This window comes from Fundulus heteroclitus, chromosome 3 (genome assembly GCF_011125445.2).
Source record: "Fundulus heteroclitus isolate FHET01 chromosome 3, MU-UCD_Fhet_4.1, whole genome shotgun sequence".
In the NCBI taxonomy this organism is placed as follows: domain Eukaryota; kingdom Metazoa; phylum Chordata; class Actinopteri; order Cyprinodontiformes; family Fundulidae; genus Fundulus; species Fundulus heteroclitus.
The window spans coordinates 12,703,371-12,728,827 of NC_046363.1; the positions used below are offsets into that span (position 1 = coordinate 12,703,371).

The window sequence follows — 25,457 nt, forward strand, 5'->3', positions numbered from 1 at the left end:
GCCAGATTTCATTGGTTGAGCGCAACTTATTTTTAAAATCTTGAACAAAAGTCTACACGGAACATTTTGCGCTCATTTTCCAAATGACAAAAGTCCCTCACACAGCGACTGAGAACATTGAACCCCTGATAATTTTACTTATTCAGGTCAGAAGGAGAGGAATGTATGCCCCCCAGGGATAAAACATGAATGACCAGAGGGGAGGTACATCACAACCAGAGGGGGGGGGATCCCCCCCAGCAAATCGCACCCAGCCGATACCTGACTGTGCAGTATTGGCCGATACTGATACCATAACCGATACTATATCTGTTTTGAAATTGATGTGTGTGTGTTTATATATGAAGAACTGCATACTACTTAGGGTAGTAGAACTTTTTATTGCCTACCTGGAATAGGTGACAATAGTTGTAATAAACTTTTGGCTCTCAAAGGACAAAAAAGTGCAACATTTGTGAAATTATAACATGTATAATAGTAGTGCAACAGTAAGACAGTAAAATTAAATTAATAATTGAATAATCTCTTTTAAACCCTAAGTTTTGGCTCTCAAATGCCAAAATAGTGAAACATTCATGAACTTATATAACATGTATAATACTAGTCAGGAGAGAGAAGGCTGCGTTCAAGTGACATACAAACATCAAAATGTTGGTACTCGCGCCGATACCGACACCGATACCGATACCACCATTTTAGATCGGGGACCTGCCCGATACTGGTATCGGTATGGGTGCAACACTATATTAGTCTAACAAATAATATCCCAAATAACATGCATTGTAACTTGAAAAAAACATGAAAGGCCATTGGCAACAACTAGTTTTTGAAAAAGCACTGTCTTGGTTAAGCATGAACACCCTCACTGCAGCTTCAGAAGTGCAAATGCATTTTTTCTCTTTGAGTAATTTCCATTATCCTTTTTTGCTCAAAGGGTTTAACCACCTCTACGCCTTCTTTGTCCAATGGTCACCAGAAATCTACGAAACAGGCAGAAAGAAGCGCTGCAAGTCTTGCAACGTCAGGAAAGACCAGCACGACAGCCTTGCAGTGGACAAAATCGTTACTGTTATCAGCAAGCTGTTCAGCAACCCTGTCAAGACGTTCAAAACGGCAAAAATCTGGAAGGTAGGGTCAAATGAAGTGCTGTAATGACTGGAGATTTAACGCAACATAGCTTTGGTGTACGTTCTTGAAGAACTTTCAGTGGGTTTCGTGAGAAAACTCTCAAGAAATGCTCCCTCCTTTCTGCCTCTTATAGTAATAATATCGTCTTTATTGTCATTGAAACATACTTTACAATGAAATTTACTTTCTGCATTTAACATATCCCCTTGGGGAGCAGTGGGCTGCCATGTGCGGCGCCCAGGGAGCAATCTGGGATTAAGGCCCTTGCTCAGGGACTCAGCGTGCTTCTCTGGGTGCAAGCGTGCTGCTCTAACCACTCGGCCACGACCCCCCCCCCCCCCTTCTTCTTCTTATCGGAAGAAGCGTGGAGGCTTGCGGCAGGGATGCCAGATCTGCCATTTTTCAAGGCCAAACACAACATGAAAACCTTATTAAAATCCAGGAAAAATCTCAATCTCTGTTGACACCTATGTAAAAAGCATAAAACTATTGCACACATAATACTAAACATGCCATAAGAACCGAACTGCACTTACACAAAGAAACAAGGTTACACAGAAAGGCTCCCCACAAAGTATCCAATCAGGCAACCAAACAGCTGACACACACTTTGCTTTCCCCATCGCTTTTCCCCATCGCTCACTCACTCACACACACACACACACACACACACATGGAGACTATGATTTCAGAAGAGAATATCATCTTTAGATTCTCAGTTTTAGAACAATTATGTCAGCTTTTTTGTGTTTCTGTACAGTGAAAATACAGGAATGTCCAAACATCACCCAGTATAATTTATTTTTAAAGATACTCCACTACAACGGTAATTAGTTGGGGAGGCTATGACTAATTTATAGGTCATGTCTTTGTATCTGTTGTTAGGAATGTAAGTGTGCTGTGTTTTTTTTTTTTTGTTTGTTTTTTTGCTTGATGTATGTATGTATGTGGGGAACAATGATATAATACTACATTTATTGAACCTATTTTTTCAGAAAGTTATAGAAAATGCAGATTGTTTTAAAAAAGTTATGTCCGATGGCCACCAACAAATCCATCAACCTATTGAGACAAGGAAAATGTCCATTTTGATGCACTGGGTTGGATGTAATAAGTTTTGTACTTCTTTCTTCCCAATTTTCAAACATAACATTAAGCTAATATGCTCTGAATAGCTGTAAAATATTTTGTTGACTGTTACATGCTATTTAATTTTCACGTTTTTTTCCCCCAGTCATGTTCAAACTAAACTAAACTAAATTAAAACTGAACTAAAAATGCCAATCAGCTAAATATGAATTGGCAACAACGATTAAAATCAGTCGCCAACAGATTGCTTGTGAAATAATAGTGTGATCTCGCCTTCGTGTATAAATTGCCTTCTTCTAATTTTGGGAATATAACCTAAATATATTGTGGCGCCATGTTCAAATTCTGAGTTGTGTTTGTATTTCTGTATCACAATCTGCAGCAAATTTGAATTTTCACCCACTATGCATGACGCTGTCCCTCAAAGTCAAGTCAAAGCTAACAGTAAAGATCTTCTGGCCAACTTCCCAGTGCAGCTTAACTCTGAGATGTTAATCCACATTTGCAACGTTTACAATTGACACTGACCAATAATCACTCCACAGTAACACTTCAATAACCAGTGCCAATTACTGAATGACATTGTCAAGTTTGATAGATTCGCTTACACTTCCAAATAAATGGCCATAATGATTTGACTGCAAGACAGTACCTTTTATTGAAAGCTACACGTTTTTACTTGACTGCTACACAATGACAAATATTTTTGATACATTTTCCTATTAATACTTTCTTAAAACCCATCAAATGCTGTGAAAGCGCCCAAAGTTTTGCAGACCTCACAAAGCTAATTTTCCAGCCCAACGCCCAATCTGGCAAACACTATCTGGCAGTTGTCCCTGGGTTTGTGGGAAATTCCATCTTCCTTATATGGACATCCTCCACATCTCAGCAGCAGGTTTTTTCTTTCCTGCCAGAAAGAGAATCAACGGTCATTGGCAGAACAAACCAAGGATTCGGTTGCCGAAAAATGAAAGCGAAAGTGGCACAGCCAGTGAAAGTGAACCTGTCTCACACTTTCTAAGTAGTGACTGATGCCTTTAGAAAGCAGATGTGTGGAGCAGCAGAGTGCAGAATAAGACAGAAAAATTAGTTGCAATGAGGAAAAGACAGGAAAACATGGTGGTGCTTTATTTTGCCAGGAACAAGGTGGAGCCGTATGTTGAGGTGAGATGGCTTATTTGGTCAGTTAACGTGTGTTTATGTGCACAAAGACTTATTTAACATATAACAGACAATTGGAAAACATTTGGAAATTACTAGATGTGAAAAGGAATGGTTTTGGAAATCAAAATTAGGATATAACAGAACAGCCCCAAAAACAAAAGTATTACATTTATTTTATTCTCAACTTGTTGCATCCTTCTGTCATGTTGCAGATCGTTACAGTGAAGGACTCAAAGCGTAGCGTGAGTCTGTGCAACTCAGTGGAGTCTGAGCCAGAGAGTGAGTACCAGGAGACGGAGGATGCACTCCCTGTCCTGAAACATGAGAGCCAGCTGCTAGATGATTATCACCTCCAGAAGGTAAGTTCCTTAGTGCTGGTTTATACTGGCAGGTCCCCAGTAGGATGTCTAAGGATGTCATCTGATCAAAAACTGCTTATCCTGAACAGCTTGCTGCTCACATGCCTCCAAAGGCCCAGTGTTATCCGTGGCAGCTGGTGTACAGCACCGCCATCCATGGAACAAGCCTGAGGACTCTCTACAGAAACATGGCTGGTCTGGACAGCCCTGTGCTGCTGGTCATCAAAGACATGCACAAAAAGGTTTGCATCTTGATTTTATGGTTTGAATGGCTTCCTAACCTCAAAAAGGAAAGAAAAAACAAAAACACTGACTAACAAATAGATTTCATGTTATTTTCAGTTTTTGGGGCTTTTTGTTCGGATCCACTAAGAGTCAGCAAATATTTCTACGGCACTGGCGAGACCTTCTTGTTCAGCTTCAGCCCCGACTTCCAGGTAGGGGTGGATTTCATTTTTAGAGATATTTTTATCTCTGAAAGTGGCTCCAATAATGTAGTATTAGTAAATATTCAAGTTCACGCTTTCAATAGTCAAATTGAACCAGACAAAAACAGCTGTGAGAGAAGCATAAAAATGTGAACCTAATACTAGCACTAACCGGAGGGAGGCATAAATTATTTTATTACTTGGATGGAACAGTGTTTTCTACTTCATTGAATGAAAATAACTTCATGAATTCATAACTAAAGCCTGAAATCTTTTGTCTGAATGTTGTTTAGCATTACAGGTGGAGCGGGGAGAACTCCTACTTTGTGAGCGGCAATTGGGAATCCCTGCAGATTGGAGGAGGAGGGTAAGCTGAGTTGTGTTTGGGTCTCCAGTCAAACAGAGAAATGCTAAAGAAAGGGGCTAAATGGCAGATGTTTATTAATGCGCTGCAATACGTTTCAAAGATTACATGTGTATGTTCTCCTCTTTTTAAGTGGGTGCTTTGCTCTCTGGCTGGATGCTGATTTTGTACCACGGTGCAAGCTTCTCCTGCCCACCTTCCCACAACGCTCCTCTTTCCACACATGAAGATTTTACTGTTCTGGATGTTGAAGTCTGGACTGTGCCGATCTGAAAGGCAACTTCAAACAAACGTGGTTTCTTCTCCAGTGAAAGTAAAGACGCTCCAAAACTGAATGCTGTGTCCGGACAGAGAGCCTTAGCTCGCTGCACACCAGGATCAGAGCATCCCACGTACTGTTCAAAGCCAGTTAGGCTGGCTCTGCAAACTCGCTTGGTGGTCGGTTGAAATATGACCTTTAGAGACAAGAGGAAACATGAACAGCTCATTGCAAAGCTGGTAAAGAGACGGTTGGAAGCTTTGTACAGGCAGTGGCCTGCTTTAACTGTGTAAAAAAATCACAGCACAACTTGTTTTGTTAAATAGTTTTCAAACTTTTAAGTTTTATATAGATTTGTATTTAACAGAACTTATGTTCTTAGTAAAATAATTTATTTTATGGTACTGGCACTGTAATAGAATTGGACCTAAAGCTCTGTATATGAGGAAGTGAAAAGCAAATAAATCAGGTGGAGAACGTACAATGAAACTGTAATGACAGGACCTTGTGGCATTTATGAGGAAGCAAATCTTAGTTGTTAATGGTCTTCTCTATTTTCCTCCTTCCTCAATTTCCTATGTCTTTGTCTAAGATTTTTATTCTCAGGGAAATGGGTATTTTTGCAATTTTACAACATTTCAAATAAATAGATTTGTATTTATCTGTTTTGTGTATTTTTTACTCTTTACTGCACATTCTTAGGCCAAGTCTTTAGTGTGTATTTCTGGTTGGTTTACTTGAATGTTTTTTTTTTTGTATCTGATCAGGTGGTGCTGGCGCTGTCACTGATTTCTAAAACACAAATGAAAATGTTCTCTGTATTGTTGAAACTTAGTGCATCAATCAGATTGATTTTATGGATACCTCAAACCAAATAAAACAGCTGAAAAATAAAATACACAAAGGGTGATGGGCATTCTTCATGGCATTGACTTTGGGTGTCTGAATATTGATAGTTTAATGAAACAACATTTTAGCCTTCCAGACAATTATTTTGCAAAAGGTTCAATTTCTCAAGGCCTCTTTGTTCCTTTATCCTCCTGCTGGTCACAAACAGGTTAGCAGCCCAGTATGTTAGTATATAAAGTCTTACACCCAAAAAATGTCTGCAACAGCGCAGCTGCTGAGTAAAAGGAAGATCATCTTGATAAATGCATGTCAAGTATTGTGCACTGTAAACAGTAAGCTATACCCTTTTTCACTTCTGCCAGGTTCTTTCCCTGTAAAATGGTCTTCTCTATTGTAGACGTCTTTTAGTAATTAAATGACTCTTGAAACAGAAAGTATACCTTAAATTGACTTAATCTAACCAGGCACAGGGAATGTACAACTTCAATACTGGACTCTTACACATAAAACAATGCAGGATGGGTGAAATCAAGAAATGAAGAGCCACAATCATCCCTTATGTAAGCATTGTATAGAACAAAGTGTGTAAACCTCTGTGAGGGGGTGTACCATATGACATCAGTGATCCTTGCTTAACATTGATGGAGAAAATAATTCTATGTTCCTGAAGTGACCAAACTGACCCACTTGGACAAAATCAGTAATTTTGTCCAATCTACGTACGTCAGCCTCTGAGTCATCTGTGTCCCTGAGTTATCTGTTGTCTCCCAGTTTCTGCAGCTGCAGCATCTCTAATCTTACAATCCTTAACATCACGTATTAATTCACTTATAGAGTTTCTATATTTGTTCAGTCTTTAATGGACATCTTAATTTGACAATGCCAATTCTTAAGCGCACAACACAGACTACACTTGGCATGAAACACAGTTAAGAAATATAGCAAACTGGATAAGAACATAGAATACATTGCATTTAGAGAAATTACTTGATTGGGAGACATCACATGGTTTTTACAGGTTTCAGTAAGTAGAACTGTCATAAACCTTTTAAGTAAATTGTCTGTCATCAGCTCAGATCTGTGTGCAGGTTGGTGTGTTTATGTACGTCTCTTCTACCTCTCCCTTGCAGGTGTCACTGGCATGTGTAGCTTCATTCATTATGATGTAACAGAGTGAGAGAAAATTATGAAGGAAAATTCCCAACAATTGTAGCAGCTAATGCCCAATAACAAATCCAATTGTGCATTTTTAGTGTAGTTTTATATAACAACACAAATGTTCTTTAAATTCATTTTTAGATTCTTGAAAGAAAGCATATGATCTCTGATTCCGTTCTAAATCACTAAAGCAGAGCTTATTGTGACAATGTAGCTGCAAGATGAATATTGTTGAGGGGCAGATGCACAAATGTATTTGCAGATAGATGCAAACCTGAGTAGAATGCGCTTAGCAGTCTGAAAACAGATGCAATAGTAGATCTGGTCCAAAAGTAAAACTCCTAAGCAAACCGTGTCTCTCTGTGGTGTCCTTTGCTCTCAAATAAATGAGGATTCAAGCACAATTTCAGTAAAAGTTAAAGAATAACACAAGTAGTGGGGACGAAAATTTTTTTTTAAATGTGGAAGATTTCATTGCTTTCTACCCCCCCCCCCCACACACACACACACACACACCCGTACCACCCCACAGGGATATCTCTCCTCTCTCCTTCAGCGACACACTCTGCTTACTAACCAGCACCAAGGCCTGCTCCATACCTTCACATCACCCCTGCGCCAGCTCCACCCTCCACGTTGTGGCTTGGCCAACTCCTTCTGCTGTGGATCAGCCCTCAGCTCAGTCATCTTCACCATCACTATCTCCACTATCGCCATCTACATCCCCAGATTTGTCATTATCATCTCTACCACCATCTCCACTCCTGATTCAGTTATCACCTTCACTCCATTAGCTTCCTCAGAACTGATACCTTGATCATTGCCATCTGTACCACTTGTTCATTCTTATCAACTTCATTACAACCTCCTACTCCTGTGTTATGTGAAGGCTTTGAGAATTATGTTCCTCTTCCTGAGTTTTCAGACGAGTGTGTCCAGGTGGACTTGCCTCTGCTGACCTCTCCGGGGCTCCTCCGTGGGTTCCAGTGGTACAGCGACTGTTCTCCAGAGCTCCTCTTTGGATTTCAGTCACCTGACCTCGTCTTTGGTCTTCAGAGTCCTGCCACGGGTTCCAATCTCCAGAGTCCAGCCAGAGGATCCTCCACATCCCTTAGTGGGCTGCATTCAGAGTTCTCCATGGGTACTCCTTGCCCACTGGTGGCACCCCAGAACTTCACTCCAGCCACTGCTGGTTTCCAGAGTTCCTGCATGCCAGCCTCCAGACATTTTTTGTTGCTGGCCTCCAGACATCCTGTGCCATCGACCTCCAAGGTTCCTATTGTGCTGTTGACCTCCAGATCATCCTCCTGAACTCTGTGGGTCTTCAGGACAACCTCCCTGTGGAAAATCTCCAGTTGGATTCAGCACCACGTGTGGAAGTGGCTGAAATTTGACTTGGAAAACCCCCAGATATGGCCAGATCTTAACATTCCCAATGGTTTGACAGCATGACCTGGTCATGTTACCCCCCCATCAAAAAAAAGAAGAAAAATCACATATGGGCCATATTTGCCTGCAGTGGAAACCCATTCGGGCTGCACAGTGGCGCAGTGGGTAGCGCTGTTGCCTTGCAGCAGAAGGTCCTGGGTTCGAGTACACCCCTGGGTCTTTCTGCATGGAGTTTGCATGTTCTCCCTGTGCATGCGTGGGTTCTCTCTCCGGGTACTCGGCTTCCTCCCACAGACCAAAAACATGACTGTTAGGTTAATTGGCTTCTCCAAATTGTCCTTAGGTGTGAATGTGTGCGTGAATGGTTGTTTGTCCTGTTTGTCTCTGTGTTGCCCTGCGACAGACTGGCGACCTGTCCAGGGTGTACCCCGCCTCTCGCCCAGTGAACGCTGGAGATAGGCACCAGCACCCCCCGCGACCCCATGAGGGATAAAGCGGTTCGGAAAATGGATGGATGGAAACCCATTCAAATTTGGGTTGTTTTTTTCTGCTGTTGGGCCTGTTTAAAACCTTTTAATTCACATTTGAATTTCAGTAGCGACGTTGTATTTCCTCCCGATGGAGGAATGTTTTCATGCATTCAAACTAAACCTCATCAAAGATACAGTAAAAAATTTTAGAATTTGCTTCTGTTTTTCTTTGCCATATATTACATAAATGTTGGGATTCTTTCCCACCTGCTGCCTGCATTTTGCCACACATCCTCAGCCAGCTGTCATTAAGGATTATGCGCTGCACCTGTGAGCCACTCGGCTGTGCTCCAATCAACTCTTCTCATTCACCTGTTTCCTCTCCTTCCTAATCCTGCTGCAGTCAGTCAGACAGAGCCAGATCATTGAAAGCCTTTTTGTCTGTGGATGTCCACAGCTTCTCATGTCAAATTACTATGTCATAGACATAGTTTGTGTTTGTGGATTTCCCTGCTTTGCCGCTGTAATTGAAGGAAAAGGTGTTTAAAAAATATATAATAATAATAATAATAATAATAATAATAATAACAATAATAGTAATAATGACTGACTCAGGCCTATGTTTTCCTTTCACTTCATAATTCCATACTGCTTTGTGTTTGTCTAACATAAAACATCTCCATCAAATGTATTGTGACATGAAAAAATTTAAAAAGCCATTGGCTACATGCACTTTTGCAAAGCACTGTCCTGTTTCAGGCATGGTAATATACATCAATGTCAATGTCAAATGTATTTATATAGCACTTTAAAAACAGGTATAAAAGTGCACCAAAGTGCTTTACAAAAAGACAACAATCAACAAAACAGAATGGGAAACGCTGCTTCAAATAAAAGCCAAAGAATAAAAATAAGTTTTAAGAACCAATTTAAAACTAGAAAAATTTGCATTTCCTGCGAAAATGCACTGTGAATGCAGTAAGCTGAATGATTGAGCAAAAGATGCAGAAGTTCTTTGAAGAAGAGAAAAAATAGCTGAAAAGCATTGAAGAAGTTGAAGAAGTTGAAAAAGTTGAAGAATTTGAACATGAAAGAACAATAGCTGAATGATTAGAAGAAAAAAAACTGAGGGAATGGCACCAAATATCTCCTAACTCATTCTAAACACTGAATCGTTTAACAAAGCAGAAGTAGAATTTGAAACTTGAATATACTGTAGCCATATGTGGGCCTGCATTTCAAGGAGTATAAGGGGTTTCACCCCCCATTGAAAAGCATTGGATGTTTGACACCTCATAGCTTGGAGATGCTTTATGCGACGTAGGCCAAAGTTCTTGTGGAGCAAAGTTTGTACGAGCTTCCTAGGGCTACTTCCGGTTAGCAACATGCTAACCGTTAGCCGCTAAGATGGTTGTGTTTGGTATAACTGGGTGATTGTACTCTGTCAGTTTGGTCCCAATCCTGTACTGGGATGTGCCTCAAATAGGGAGAAAATATGTTGTTTATAACGTTGCCATGGTAACTCAAAATGGCGGGTGGGACAAAAAAATACTTCTTGGGATCAGCAGACATGTTTTGATATAGCCTACACACTGTGGGGATTATAATATAAAACTCTAAGTCTCCAACACCGGAAATCAATCCCACGATCTGTTGCATTCAAAGCCTGCACTTTGTGTGGGAGCTATACTGTAGCACCATATGTGGGCATGCATTTCTGGGAACATAAGGGCTTTGGTTCCCCATTGACACACATTGGATGTTTGACACCTCATAGCTTGGAGATGCTTTATGCGATGTAGCCCAAATTTCTTATGGAGCTTTCTGTCTAGAGGAGGTATAGCCTCTGTAAGGCAGAAGTTTGTACGAGCTTCCTAGAGCTACTTCCGGTTAGCAACATGCAAACAGTTAGCCGCTAACATGGTTGTGTTCAGTATCACCGGGTGATTGTACTCTGTCAGTTTGGTCCAAATCCTGTACTGGGAAGTGCCTCAAAAAGGGGTGCCAATACTTAATGTCACCAAACGTGACCAAAGTTCATGGGTCAGATCCGCCTCCTTTAGCACTCAGCCTCACCACATCTGGGCCCAGAACTCAACATTTGACCAAAATGGTGTGTAGCGCCCTTTCCCACAGGTGTGTGGTGCTGTATTGGCCAATTGGGTCGTCTCTGCCAGGTCCTGCTGGAAGCAAAGGCCCAATAATAGGAAAGCCTGTGAAATCCAAAATGGGCCAGAAAGTGGCACATGGCTGATAATCACTTGAAAATTTTAAAATGTTAAGAGGAAGTGAGTGTGCGAATTTCAGATTCCTACATTAATCACAGCCACTGTAGTGGGAGTCGAAAGTTGCCATTCTATCCCAATGGAGCCTGTCCCTCTGGTCAGCAGAGTTCCGTCGTCATGGAAACTCACTCACACCTGCAGCGGACCATTCTACCAAAGTGCAGACACTTTGCTCAGAATATGTCCCATTGGGTTATAATGGAGAACTTTGCCTCGCAAAACGCTCCATATCTCCTGATCCGTAAATGGTAGAGACGTAATATTTTCTGCATTTATTTCTTAACGGATAGGGGAAGAAGACTTGCTATCGGTTTTTGCTGGAAATATTTTAATAAAGGCGTAAAAAATTATGATATAAAGGGGATTTTTAAGGAATTTCAAAAATCCTCTAAAAACGGTCCCGAAAAAAAAATCGCTCTAGCTGAAAAAGTATAAGAGATATCAAAATAATTCTTTCACTGTGAGTATCAGCAGGCTTTTGAGGACTAAGTTGCTCATTTTTATGTTTGTACAAAAATCTGTTTAGGCACAGCGACAATGTAAAAAAGTGGATCATGTGGAAAAATGCAGCTCTAAAGCATTTTCAGGATTTTGCACATTCGCTACTCCCGAACAAATTGTTCCTGCGGCAAAACCGTAACAGTAACCGTAACAAAAAATTCCTTTTTTGTGAGTACCAGAAGGGTTGGGACATTCATGTGTGAAAATCCCATGCCTATACATCAAACGGTTTAGGAGTAGCGACGATGCGAAAACGTGTGATGTTTTGGATTTTCAGACGTCATTTTTCAAAACCGCTCCATAGGAAATGAATGGGGGAGGTTTCGAGTTTGTGTCGCTCTGAGGTAATTTGCGAAAAATCTATAAATGCTACACCAATGAGGGTTACATTTCCTGAATCCAGACAAACATTCCTACGTTTTGATGTATAATTTATGTGGATAGGTTGAAAACTGAGCGAGTGAGAAGAAGTTGTTTGGAGAAGAAGAATTTGTTGAATTTCTAGAGTGTGCACTCTATAACTGCCTCCTTGACAACCATAGCAACGCATGTTATTTGCTGAATTTCTTGAAAAGCCCAAATTATTTTAAGGAGGTACTATATAAAAATGGTAAAAGATATGAAAAAGCTGAAATATACCATAATAGCTGAAAGATATCACTACATTTTAAAAGTTGAATGGCGTTTCTAGCTGAAAGTAGGCTGAAGCAGTAAGCTGTCAAAAAGCAGCTGAAATGAGCGGAATTTTTGTGAATTACATTAATTTCCTATGGGAGAAAAAAAAAGCTGAAAATTTTCAGAAAAAGCTGAATATTTTAAAAAGTTGAAAAGTTAAAAGTACAAAAAGATATAGCCATCGATTCCAGAAGAAGCTGAATAGTTTAAAAGTTGAATGGTTGAAAAAAACTGTAGGAGGAGAAGCGAATCAAACTTTAAACAGTATAAATGCGAAAGAGGATCTCAAGAACTGTGAATGCCTACTGCTTTCACAGTAATGATCCAGGCTGTGGGCAGATTTATTTTGAAGAGGTAAATTGTTCCACAGAGTTGGAGCAACAACAGAGAAAGCCCGATCTCCTTTCCTCTTAAGTCGAGTCCGAGGAACTGTCAGTAGTAGTTGTAGTACTTCTCCACACTGACTGGAATTTTAAAAGGTCTATAAGATAAGTGGGAGCTAATCCATTTAAGACCTCATAGGTTAATAAAAGAGTCTTAAAATCTATTCAATAAAAGACGGGCAACCTATGTAAAGAGGACAGTATAGGCCTTATATGGTCACACTTCCTGGTTACTGTAAAAAGCCGAGCTGCTGCATTCTGGATCAATTGAAGTCGCTGCATCTGTGATTTATCCATGCCTCTATATAATGAATTGCAATAGTCCAACCGGGATGTAATAAAAGCATGGATAACATACATCACATAAACAGCCTCAGTGCAGCTGAAGAAGTAAACATTTGTCTAATTTCTATTATCCTTGCCTTTACGTTCATGAGGTTAAAACTTGCTCTACACCGTCTTTTTGCAGAGGCCACTAGAAATCTACAAAACAGGCAGAAAGAAGCTCTGCAACTCCTGCAACACCAGGAAAGACCAGCACCACAGCTAAAATCCTGCAGCGGACAAAGTTTGTTGCTTTTCCTCCTCCCTTTTCCTGTAACTGGAAGACGCGTGGAGTCTGGTAGTTGTCCCTGGGATTGTTGGTAAGTCCACCTTCCTTATATGGACATCATCCGTAACCATTTTTAATGTATCCCAGCATCAGGCTTCTCTTTCCCGTCAGAAAGAAAATAAAAGCTCATTGGCAGAATCAACCAAGGAGCTTAGTTCTCAGCCAATGAACGTCAGTCTATCATGGGCTTTATAAGTACTAACAGATGCCTTCAGAAAGCAGATGTGGAGAGCAGCAGAGTGCAGAATAAGACAGAAAATAGGAGGTATGAGGAAAAGACATGAACACATCACAGTGCTTTATTTTGCCAGAACCTATATGGAGCCACATGTTGAGGTAAGATGACTTTATTTGCTCAGTTAAATGTTTGCGTTTATGTGCAATTAAATGAGAACCTTTTTTTATATCTGCTGAAGAACTCAGTCATCCAGGACAGGACATGAGAAATCCAGAATTAGTTAAAAAAGAACAACTGGACTTCAGTTCTTGTTGTTTAAAACACTTCCTTCTTCTTCTAAAGAACTATTTTAATTCAAAGCGAGTGAGGGAGAAGTTCCAAGTTTATAAGCTGTAAGGAAATGCCGTTCTGCATAACTAAATGTAATTTACACATTGGCCTCCTTTAAAAATAAGACATTATTACTGTTTTTAGCATGGCTCACAGATGTTTTCTATGAGAGATGTTCGGTCACATGTTAGAAGGAGTGAATTGTTCTGAAACTGACGAGGCATCAGACTTAATGCTGGACTGGACCTTTTTGAAAGTTGAAATCTGAGGCCTCCTCCACTGTTTAGAAACATTTCCATTCTTTTTTTGAGGTTAATGAGTTTATTCAGCCTCTCTTCAACCATCTATCTTCTCTGTCCAACATAGGAACTTGAGGTGTAGGTGGACAGCTGAGTGTGAGCCGGCTCTCCTGTGTTGAGCCATGCGTTTGTGGAGAGGCTGTTTAGTTTCTCCAATATAGAGGTCTGGATATTCCTCTCTGTACTAACTTGCATAAACGTGTTTGTGTTTGGGATCTTCATCTATAGGAGGAACCAATCTCTGTTAGAGAGTTTAGTTTGGTCTCAAATGCAGCGGCATGTTTGGTTCAGAGAAAACCCTTCTGAGTTTTTCAAATATTCCCGCAATGCAATGATGACAAAAGGTTTTGTGTTGGTTATGCTTTTCATCGTTCTGTTCAGTGATATGTTTCAGGAGTAGAAATTGTAAATGCTACAGGTGGAACTTTTAAAAGTTCACTTGGATGAACAGTTTTTGAAAGTATATACAAGAACAGCCTAAAATGAATTTATATATATATATATATATATATATATATATATATATATATATATATATATATATATATATATATATTATTCTCAACTTGTTGCATCCTTCTGTCATGTTGCAGATCGTCACAGTGAAGGACTCAAAGCGTAGCGTGAGTCTGTGCAACTCAGTGGAGTCTGAGCCAGAGAGTGAGTACCAGGAGACGGAGGATGTACTCCCTGTCCTGAAACATGAGAGCCAGCTGCTAGATGATTATCACCTCCAGAAGGTAAGTTCCTTAGTGCTGGTTTATACTGACAGGTCCCCAGTAGGATGTCTAAGGATGTCATCTGATCAAAAACTGCTTATCCTGAACAGCTTGCTGCTCACATGCCTCCAAAGGCCCAGTGTTATCCGTGGCAGCTGGTGTACAGCACCGCCATCCATGGAACAAGCCTGAGGACTCTCTACAGAAACATGGCTGGTCTGGACAGCCCTGTGCTGCTGGTCATCAAAGACATGCACAAAAAGGTTTGCATCTTGATTTTATGGTTTGAATCGGCTTCCTAACCTCAAAAAGGAAAGAAAAAACAAAAACACTGACTCACAAACAGATTTCATGTCATTTTCAGGTTTTTGGGGCTTTTTGTTCGGATCCATTAAGAGTCAGCAAATATTTCTACGGCACTGGCGAGACCTTCTTGTTCAGTTTCAGCCCCGACTTCCAGGTAGGGGTGGATTTCATTTTTAGAGATGTCTTTATCTCTGAAAGTGTTCTAATAAATGTAGTATTAAACATTCAAGTTCACACTTTCAATAGTCAAACTTGAACCTGGCAAAAACAGCTGAGAGAGAAGCATACAAATGTGAACCTAATACTAGCACTATCTGGAGGGAGGCATAAATTATTTTATTACTTGGGTGGAAAAGTGTTTTCTACTTCATTGAAAGAAAATAACTTCATGAATTCATAATTAAAGCCTAATATCTTTCAAATCTTTTGTCTGAATGTTCTTTAGCATTACAGGTGGAGCGGGGAGAACTACTTTGTGAGCGGCAACTTAAAATCCCTGCAGGTTGGAGGAGGAAGGTAAGCTGAGTTGTGATTGGGGTCTCCAGTCTAACAGAGAAATGCTCAAAGGGGCTAAATGGCAGATGTTTATTAATGCGCTGCAATATGTTTCAAAGATTCAATGTGTATGTTCTCTCTTTTTAAGGGGGTGCTTTGGTCTCTGGCTGGATGCTGCTTTGTACCACGGTGCGAGCTTCTCCTGCCCTCCCTTCCACAACGCTCCTCTTTCCACACATGAAGAGTTTACTGTTCTGGATGTTGAAGTCTGGACTGTGCCGATCTGAAAGGCAACTTCAAGCAAACATGGTTTCTCCAGTGAAGTAAAGACGCTCCAAACTGAATGCTGTGTCCGGACAGAGCCTTAGCTCGCTGCACCAGGATCAGAGCATCCCACGTACTGTTCAAAGCCAGTTAGGCTGGCTCTGCAAAGGTGCTTGGTGGTCGGTGGAAATATGACCTTTAGAGACAAGAGGAAACATGAACAGCTCGTTGCAAAGCTGGTAAAGAAACGGTTGGAAGCTTTGTACAGGCAGTGGCCTGCTTTGACTGTGTAAAGAATCACAACTAAACATGTTTTGTTAAATAGTTTTCAAACTTTTAAGTTTTATATAGATCTTTTTTTAACAGAACTTATGTTCTTAAGTAAAATAATTTATTTTGGTACTGGCACTGTAATAGAATTGGACCTAAAGCTCTGTATATGAGGAGGTGAGAAGAAAATATATCAGGTGAACGTACAATGAAACTGTAATGACAAGACCTTGTGGCATTTATGAGGAAGCAAATCTTAGTTGTTAACGGTCTTCTCTATTTTCCTCAATTCCTATGTCCTTGTCTAATATTTTTATTCTCAGGGAAATGAGTATTTTTGCAATTTTACAACATTTCAAATAAATAGATTTGTATTTATCTGTTTTGTGTATTTTTTTACTCTCTACTGCACATTCTTAGGCCATGTCTTTAGTGTGTATTTCTGGTTGGTTTACTTTAATGTTTTTTTTATCTGATCAGGTGGTGCTGGAGCTGTCACTGATTTCTAAAACACAAATGAAAATGTTCTCTGTACTGTTGAAACTTAGTGCATCATTCAGATTTATTTTATCGATACCTCACACCAAATAAAAGAGCTGAAAAATAAAATACACAAATGGTGATGGGCATCCTTCATGGCATTGACTTTGGGTGTCTCAATATTGACAGTTTAATGAAACAACATTTTAGCCTTCCAGACAATTATTGTGCAAAAGGTTCAATTTCTCAAGGCCTCTTTGTTCCTTTATCCTCCTGCTGGTCACAAACAGGTTAGCAGCCCAGTATGTTAGTATATAAAGTCTTATCAATCGTTACACCCAAAAAATGTCTGCAACAGCGCAGCTGCTGAGTAAAAGGAAGATCATCTTGATAAATGCATGTCAAGTATTGTGCACTGTAAACAATTAGCCACACCCTTTTTCTCTTCTCCCAGGTTCTTTCCCTGTAAAATGGTCTTTTCTATTGTAGACTTCTTTTAGTAATGAAATGACTCTTGAAACAGAAAGTATACTTTAAATTGATTTAATCTAAGCAGGCACAGGGAAGGTACAACTTCAATACTGGACTCTCATACATAAAACAATGCAGGATGGGTGAAATCAAGAAATGAAAAGCCACAATCATCACTTATGTAAGCATTGTATAGAACAAAGTGTGTAAACCTCTGTGAGGGGGTGTACCATATGACATCAGTGTTCCTTGCTTGACATTGATGGAGAAAATCATTCTATGTTCCTGAAGTGACCAAACTGACCCACTTGGACAAAATTAGTAATTTTGTCCAATCTACGTACATCAGCCTCTGAGTCATCAGTGTCCCTGAGTTATCTGTTGTCTCCCAGTTTGTGCAGCTGCAGCATGTCTTATCTTACAATCCTTAACATCACATATTAATTCACTTATAGAGTTTCTATATTTGTTCAGTCTATAATGGACATCTTAACTTGACAATGCCAATTCTAAAGCGCACAACACAGACTTCACTTGGCATAAAACACAGTTAAGAAATATAGCAAACTGGATAAGAAACATAGAATACATTGCATTTAGAGAAATTACTTGATTGGGAGACATCACATGGTTTTTACAGGTTTTAGTAAGTAGAAATGTCATAAACCTTTTGTCAGGATGCAGCTTGTAGGCTGCAGTCTGTGCCTCGCTGCCTCTCTCCCTTCCCTGCTCAGAATAATTAAATCCACCTGTCAGGCTGCAATCAACCTTCAACTGCTCTCACCCGGTTCCACCCTTATTTAAACTCACCTCATTCTGCTCTCGTCGCCGGTCCGTAGTGTTCACTCCAGCTCAGTCTCAGCCAGTATTCGGTGTCAACCCAGTTCCACGCTCTCAAGTTCTGCAATCCAGTTCCACGCTCTCAAGTTCTGCAATCCAGTTCTACGCTCTCAAGTTCTGCAATCCAGTTCCACGCTCTCGAGTTCTGCGGTCCAGTTCCACGCTCCCAAGTTCTGCAACTCAGTTCCACGCTCCCAAGTTCTGCAACTCAGTTCCACGCTCTCAAGTTCTGCAACTCAGTTCCACGCTCCCAAGTTCTGCAACTCAGCTCCACGCTCCCAAGTCCTGCAACTCAGCTCCACGCTCTCAAGTTCTGCAACAGTTCCACGCTCTCCGGTTCCGCAGCTGTTTCACGGTCTTAAGTCCACCGCTCCAGAGTTTCCTCCCGGTCAGTTTTCCCGCGCTCCTCCTGTCAGCCAGCTTCTGCACCCTTCATCTCCGTCCATAAAGACTCTGGTTCCTCTCGTCATTAACCCTCCATTCTGTACAATAAAACTCACTTCAAGAACAAGCTCTGTGCGTGCGTGCTGTGTCCGGGTTCATCCAAAGACAAATCATGACAATTACGGACCGGCCAAAGGATGAACCCGAGCACGCACAGAGCTAGGTGCGGAAGCTGGCAGGATCTGCTCCGCCTCAGTTAATGTCTCCGTGGGTGCCTTCGCCGCTGATGAGTTCCGCTGGAGGGATCGTTCTCCGCGGAGCCCGCCTCCGAGGCAGCCCAGCGTCTCAAGTTCCTGTCAGCGTCTCAGTTCCTGTCTGCGTGCTCAACTTCCTGTCCACGTCTCAAGATCCCCGCTCTCGACTTCCTGTCTGCGTGCTCAAGTTCCTGCCTTAGATCTTTAGTTTCCTAGTTTAGCTTTATTTTTCCAGATTTATTTTCCAGATTCACGTTTTGTAGTTAGACATCTAGTTCTCTAGTTTCAGTTGTTGTTTTTGAGTTATTTTGGCCCCGAGGTTTTGAGTTACTTAACATTCTTTGGCTTTAGAGTTTTTTCCAGAGTTCTTTAGTTTCAGTTTGTGTTCCTGCTTAGATTAGTTGAGTTTCTGTTTGCTTTGGGTTTTATTTCTTTTCAGCTCAGTTCTACTGTTCTAGGTTTGCCTTTAGTCTTTGCGTTGTGCTTCTAAATTCTAGTTTTTTCCCTTAGATTTTCTGTTGTTTGTGTTCTATTTTCTAACTTAGGTTTTCTAGTTTTTCGTTAGTTTAGCTGCACCTGCCCTCGTCTCCCTGTTTTGCTTAGTTATAAGTTATTCTTTGGGTTTTGGTCCCCATCCTAGTGTTCTGGTTTGTTTTCGGTTTTCTAGCCTTAGTCCCTGTTACCTGTTTATCCCTGTGGATCCCTGTCAAGTTTATTAATTCAGGTCTTAGTTCCGTATTTGTATTTGTTGTTTATCCCCTTAATGTCTGTGTGTCTTAGTTCCTACGCTGTTTTGGGTTCCTGTGCTGTTTTGGGTTCCTGCGCTGTTTTGGGTTCCTGCGCTGTTTTGGGTTCCTGCGCTGTCTGGGTTCCAGCGCTGTCTGGGTTCCTGCGCTGGATAGGTCCCTGCGCTCTAGAAGGTCCCTGCGCTCTTAAAGGGTCCCTGCACTCTTTTAGGCCCCTGCTCCTTCCAAGGTCCCTACGTTTCACTTCTCCTGTTTCCTTATCTAAGTTTTGCCCAGTTAGGTTAGTCTAGTCCTCTCTAGCCCTCCGTGGTTTTCATTTCGCTTATTTTCCCCAAGTGTTGCTGTTCTGTTCCCCTGTCTCCTAGTGTTCAGTTTTTCGTGTTCCCGGCGTGTTAGATCGCCCTCTGACTCCTAGTGCTTAGATTTCGTGTTCTTGGCGTGTTAGGACGCCCTCCGATTCCTAGTGTTCAAGTTTCGTATTCCCGGCGTGTTAGGACGCCCTCTGGTTCCTGGTATTTTAGAAATTCCCCTCAAGCCCCGGCAATTTCTTCCCTTGCGCCCCGGCGTTTCCCTCACGCCCTGGCGATCTTTCCCTAGCGCCCCGGCGTTTACCTCACGCACCGGCAAACTTCTCCCTTGCGCCCCGGCGGTTCTCTCACGCCCCGGCGATCTCGTCCCTTGGGCCCCAGCGCTTCCCTCACGCTCTCAAGTTCTGCAATCTAGTTCCACGCTCCCAAGTTCTGCAACTCAGCTCCACGCTCCCAAGTCCTGCAACTCAGCTCCACGCTCTCAAGTTCTGCAATCCAGTTCCACGCTCCCAAGTTCTGCAACTCAGTTCCACGCTCCCAAGTTCTGCAACTCAGTTCCACGCTCCCAAGTCCTGCAACTCAGCTCCACGCTCCCAAGTCCTGCAACTCAGCTCCATGCTCCCAAGTCCTGCAACTCAGCTCCACTCTCCCAAGTCCTGCAACTCAGCTCCACTCTCCCAAGTCCTGCAACTCAGCTCCATGCTCCCAAGTCCTGCAACTCAGCTCCACGCTCCCAAGTCCTGCAACTCAGCTCCACGCTCCCACGTCCTGCAACTCAGCTCCACGCTCCCACGTCCTGCAACTCAGCTCCACGCTCCCAAGTCCTGCAACTCAGCTCCACGCTCCCAAGTCCTGCAACTCAGCTCCACGCTCCCAAGTCCTGCAACTCAGCTCCACGCTCCCAAGTCCTGCAACTCAGCTCCACGCTCCCAAGTCCTGCAACTCAGCTCCACGCTCTCAAGTTCTGCAACGGTTCCACGCTCTCCGGTTCCGCAGCTGTTTCACGGTCTCAAGTCCACCGCTCCAGAGTTTCCTCCCGGTCAGTCTCCCCGCGCTCCTCCTGTCAGCCAGCTTCTGCACCCTTCATCTCCGTCCATAAAGACTCTGGTTCCTCTCGTCATTAACCCTCCATTCTGTACAATAAAACTCACTTCAAGAACAAGCTCTGTGCGTGCGTGCTGTGTCCGGGTTCATCCAAAGACAAATCATGACACCTTTTAAGTAAATTGTCTGTCATCAGCTCAGATCTGTGTGTAGGTTGGTGTGTTTGTTTACGTCTCTTCTACCTCTCCCTTGCAGGTGTCACTGGCATGTGTAGCTCCATTCATTATGATGTAACAGAGTGAGAGAAAACAATGAAGGAAAATTCCCAACAACTATGGTAGCCAATGCCCAATAACAAATTCAATTGTGCATTTTTAGTGTAGTTTTATATAACAACACAAATGTTCTTTAAATTCATTTTTAGATTCTTGAAAAAAAGCATATGATCTCTGATTCCATTCTAAATCCAGTGTTGTATAAAGTACTGAAATTTCGGAGTCAAGTAAAAGTATAAGTACCTCTCCAAAATATGACTTTGGCAAAAGTCCAAGTCACTGACTGAAATTTTACTTGAGTAAAAGTCTTAAAGTATCTGAAATGTCTTATACTTAAATATGAAAATGACTGTAAAATAGATGTAATTAAGTAATGTAATAAAAAGTATAGGTAAAAAGTAAAACAAAGCAAATGCAATTTAAATGATATTTCTTATATTTTGGTAAACTTTGAAGGTCAAATTCACTTAAAATAATATAAACAACCAAGTGCAGGAGAAATTTAGACTAGGTTTAGACAAAAAATACGCTTTCAGTTTTCCTTCTTTACGCAAGGTCAGTGCTATACACTTAAAAATTGTACACAACCAAGTGCAGGCAAAGGGGGTGTATACTAAGAACATGGTTAAGTGATAAACCAGGCTTAGTTACCCCCCCCCCCCACTCCTGCTGTCACCACACCACACACACACTAAAAAAAGTCTAATTAACTGTATACTTCATGCCCTGGAAATCTCTGTATTTTATACAGATATTTTCAACCCATCTATTGAATTTAGTGCACTAGTTGATCTTTTCTTCATAAGAGAACAGAAAGCACTGCAGCCAAAATATGGCCTTTTTTGACCTGCTGTATATTAGCCAGTCCCTCATTGCAGGAGGTAGAATATGTTAGATACTTTGGGAATTCTCTGCCCTCTGAATCTGCTGGCAGTTCATTTTCCATTGCTGAGAAAGGCTTCCTTTTTGCCATTAAACGCACAACATTCATTCGATCAGTATCAGTAATTTTGTTGGCCATAACGCAGGATCATTGAAATTAACGCTGTGTTCTGTCTCTGAGCGACTATTCTCAGACTATCCAATCGGGCAGCAAGCCCCTCCACCTGCACTGTCTCTGTTATCGCTAGGAATGGCTCTTTCTGTCTCCTCCTCAAACAGCTGTGAATGTTTACCCCAGAGTTGACTTCAATGCTGATGTTTCAAACAGAAATTAATAGCGCTGCTTCCAGCTCGCTTTCGCTTGCTTCTTTGTCTCTTCTTGTAGTTATTTGGTAATCAGACCGAACATCCATCCTGCTCTACCGACACCGATGGTGACCACAGCTGAGCCGCGGCGTCTCTCTGAAGGCTGAACGTCTGACCCAGCAACCCGCCCCTCTCCAGCTGTGATTGGCTAGCATGTTGCCTTCAGTTGTTGATTTGATTGGTTGAATTTTATGATTGACACATCAAAGATAGTACTAATTGAAAGATGGCCACTCCGAGTTTAAAAAAAACAAACAAATCCACTTCCAGTTCCAATGAGCACGCTGATGCCTCGCTTTTTTTGTAACGAGTAACTAAACCAAACATTGAAAATGTATTGGAGTAAAAGTATGCTATTAAGTTCGGAAATATATCGAAGTAAAAGTAAAAGTAATCAAAAAATGTTATACTCAAAAAAAGTATAAAGTACTCCAAAATATACTTAAGTACAGTAGTGAAGCATTTGTACTTCGTTACTATACAACACTGTCTAAATCACCAAAACAGAGCTTATTGTGACAATGTAGCTGCAAGATGAATATTGTTGATGGGCAGATGCACAAATGTATTTGCAGATAGATGCAAACCTGAGTGGAATGCGCTTAGAGGTCTGAAAACAGATGCAATAGTAGATCTGGTCCAAAAGTAGGACTCCTAAGCAAACCGTGTCTCTCTGTGGTCTCCTTTGCTCTCAATTAAATGAGGATTCAAGCACATGTTGAGTAAAAGTGAAAGAATAAAGCAAGTGGTGGGGACAAACATTTTTTTTCAATGTGGAAGATTTCATTGCTTTCCCCCCCCCCTTCCCGTACCACCCCACAGGGATATCTCTCCTCTCTCCTTCAGCGACACACTCTGCTTACTAACCAGCACCAAGGCCTGCTCCATACCTTCACATCACCCCTGCGCCAGCTCCACCCTCCACGTTGTGGCTGTGCCAACTCCTGCTGTGGATCAGCCCTCAGCTCAGTCATCTTCACCGTCATTATCTCCCCTATCACCATCTACATCCCCAGATTTGTCATTATCATCTTTACCACCATCTCCACTCCTGATTCAGTTATCACCTTCACTCCATTAGCTTCCTCGTAACTGATACCTTGATCATTGCCATCTGTACCACTTGTTCATTCTTATCAACTTCATTACAACCTCCTACTCCTGTGTTATGTGAAGGCTTTGAGGATTATGTTCCTCTTCCTGAGTTTTCCGACGAGTGTGTCCAGGTGGACTTGCCTCTGCTGACCTCTCCGGGGCTCCTCCATGGGTTCCAGTGGTACAGCCACATGTTCTCCAGAGCTCCTCTTTGGATTTCAGTCACCTGACCTCCTCTTTGGTCTTCAGAGTCCTGCCATGGGTTCCAATCTCCAGAGTCCAGCCAGAGGATCCTCCACATCCCTTAGTGGGCTGCATTCAGAGTTCTCCATGGGTACTCCTTGCCCACTGGTGGCACCCCAGAACTTCACTCCAGCCACTGCTGGTCTCCAGAGTTCCTGCATGCCAGCCTCCAGACATTTTTTGTTGCTGGCCTCCAGACATCCTGTGCCATCGACCTTCAAGGTTACTATTGCGCTGTTGACCTCCAGATCATCCTCCTGATCTCGGTGGGTCTTCAGGACGAACTCCCTGCGGAAAATCTCCAGTTGGATTCAGCACCACGTATGGAAGTTGCTGAAATTTGACTCGGAAAACCCCCAGATATGGCCAGATCTTAACATTCCCAATGGTTTGACAGCATGACCTGGTCATGTGACAACCCCCCCAACTAACAAAAAAAAAAAAAACAAAGAAAAGAAAAAAAGAAAAATCACATCTGGGCCATATTTGCCTGCAGTGGAAACATATTAAAATTTAGGTTGTTTTTTTCTGCTGTTGGGCCTGTTTAAACCTTTTCATTCACATTTGAATTTCAGTAGCGACGTTGTATTTCCTCATGATGGAGGAATGTTTTCATGCATTCAAACTAAACCTCATCAAAGATACATAAAAATTGTTAGAATTTGCTTCTGTTTTTCTTTGACATATATTACATAAATGTTGGGATTCTTTCCCGCCTGCTGCCTGCGTTTTGCCACACGTCCTCTGCCAGCTGTCATTAAGGATTATGCGCTGCACCTGTGAGCCACTCTGCTCTGCTACAATCAACTCTTCTCATTCACCTGTTTCCTCTCCTTCCTAATCATGCTGCAGTCAGTCAGACAGAGCCAGATCATTGAAAGCCTTTTTGTCTGTGGATGTCCAGCGTTTCATACCAAATTACTATGTCATAGACATTGTTCGTGTTTATGGATTTCCCTGCTGTGCCGCTGTAATTGAAGGAAAAGGTGTTTAAAAAAATAGAATAATAATAATAATAATCACTGACTCAGGGCGAGTGAATATAACTGCACGTCACCCTTTTCAGATTTTTAGTCGGAAAAAAAGTGAAACCTATGTTTTCCTTTCACTTCATAATTCCATGCTGCTTTGTGTTTGTCTAACACAAAACATCTCCATCAAATGTATTGTGACATGAAAAAATTGTAAAAAGCCACTGGCTACATGCACTTTTGCAAAGCACTGTCCTGTTTCAGGCATGGTAATATACATCAATGTCAATGTCAAATGTATTTATATAGCACTTTAGAAACAGGTATAAAACTGCACCAAAGTGCTTTACAAAAAGACAACAACAATCAACAAAACAGAATGGGAAACGCTGCTTCAAATAAAAGCCAAAGAATAAAAATAAGTTTTAAGAAGCGATTTAAAATGATCCAGGCTATGGCCAGATTTATTTTGAAGAGGTAAATTGTTCCACAGAGTTGGAGCAACAACAGAGAAAGCCCGATCTCCTTTCCTCTTAAGTCGAGTCCGAGGAACTGTCAGTAGTAGTTGATTATTTGAACGTAGACTTCTCGACACTGACTGGAATTTTAAAAGGTCTCTAAGATAAGGGGGAGCTAATCCATTTAAGACCTTATAGGTTAATAAATGAATCTTAAAATCTATTCGATAAAAGACAGGTGATCAATGTAAAGAGGCCAGTATAGGCCTTATATGGTCACGCTTCCTGGTTACTGTAAGAAGCCGAGCCGCTGCATTCTGGATCAATTGAAGTCGCTGCATCTGTGATTTATCCATGCCTCTATATAATGAATTGCAATAGTCCAACCTGGATGTAATAAAAGCATGAATAACATACATCACATAAACAGCCTCATTGCAGCTGAAGAAGTAAACATTTCTCTAATTTCTATTATCCTTGCCTTTACATTCATGAGGTTAAAACCTGCTCTACACCGTCTTTTTGCAGAGGCCACTAGAAATCTACAAAACAAGCAGAAAGAAGCTCTGCAACTCTTGCAACTCTAGGAAAGACCAGCACCACAGCTAAAATCCTGCAGCGGACAAAGTTTGTTGCTTTTCCTCCTCCCTTTTCCTGTAACT

The 25,457-nt window shown here is 41.5% G+C and overlaps 2 protein-coding genes across 2 annotated transcripts in view; both read left to right on the forward strand.

Moving 5' to 3' along the window:
* LOC118557473 (nuclear receptor coactivator 7-like) overlaps window positions 1-16,356 on the forward strand; it is a 16,979-nt gene extending 623 nt beyond the window's left edge. Inside the window, exons 2-7 of the mRNA XM_036127569.1 lie at window positions 935-1,128; window positions 3,597-3,743; window positions 3,833-3,986; window positions 4,086-4,180; window positions 4,465-4,538; window positions 15,593-16,356. Coding sequence (XP_035983462.1) covers window positions 935-1,128; window positions 3,597-3,743; window positions 3,833-3,986; window positions 4,086-4,180; window positions 4,465-4,538; window positions 15,593-15,731 — 803 coding nt within the window. The 3' untranslated portion in view covers window positions 15,732-16,356. The remainder of the gene's footprint in view (window positions 1-934; window positions 1,129-3,596; window positions 3,744-3,832; window positions 3,987-4,085; window positions 4,181-4,464; window positions 4,539-15,592) is intronic.
* Window positions 13,306-15,371, forward strand: LOC118559866 (nuclear receptor coactivator 7-like). The gene is made up of 4 exons (XM_036130422.1): window positions 13,306-13,453; window positions 14,518-14,664; window positions 14,754-14,906; window positions 15,008-15,371. Exons 1-4 carry the CDS (start codon window positions 13,340-13,342, stop codon window positions 15,203-15,205), a joined length of 612 nt encoding a protein of 203 aa, XP_035986315.1. The 5' UTR covers window positions 13,306-13,339; the 3' UTR covers window positions 15,206-15,371.
* Window positions 16,357-25,457: the final 9,101 nt, after the last annotated feature.

Excerpts from the sequence above, each read along its gene's own strand:
- LOC118559866 (XM_036130422.1), top strand. The coding sequence starts at position 13,340 with ATGTGGAGAGCAGCAGAGTGCAGAATAAGACAGAAAATAGGAGGTATG. Across the intron at positions 13,454-14,517 it reads ATATGGAGCCACATGTTGAG|ATCGTCACAGTGAAGGACTC; the intron begins GTAAGATGACTT and ends GTCATGTTGCAG. Across the intron at positions 14,665-14,753 it reads ATGATTATCACCTCCAGAAG|CTTGCTGCTCACATGCCTCC; the intron begins GTAAGTTCCTTA and ends TATCCTGAACAG.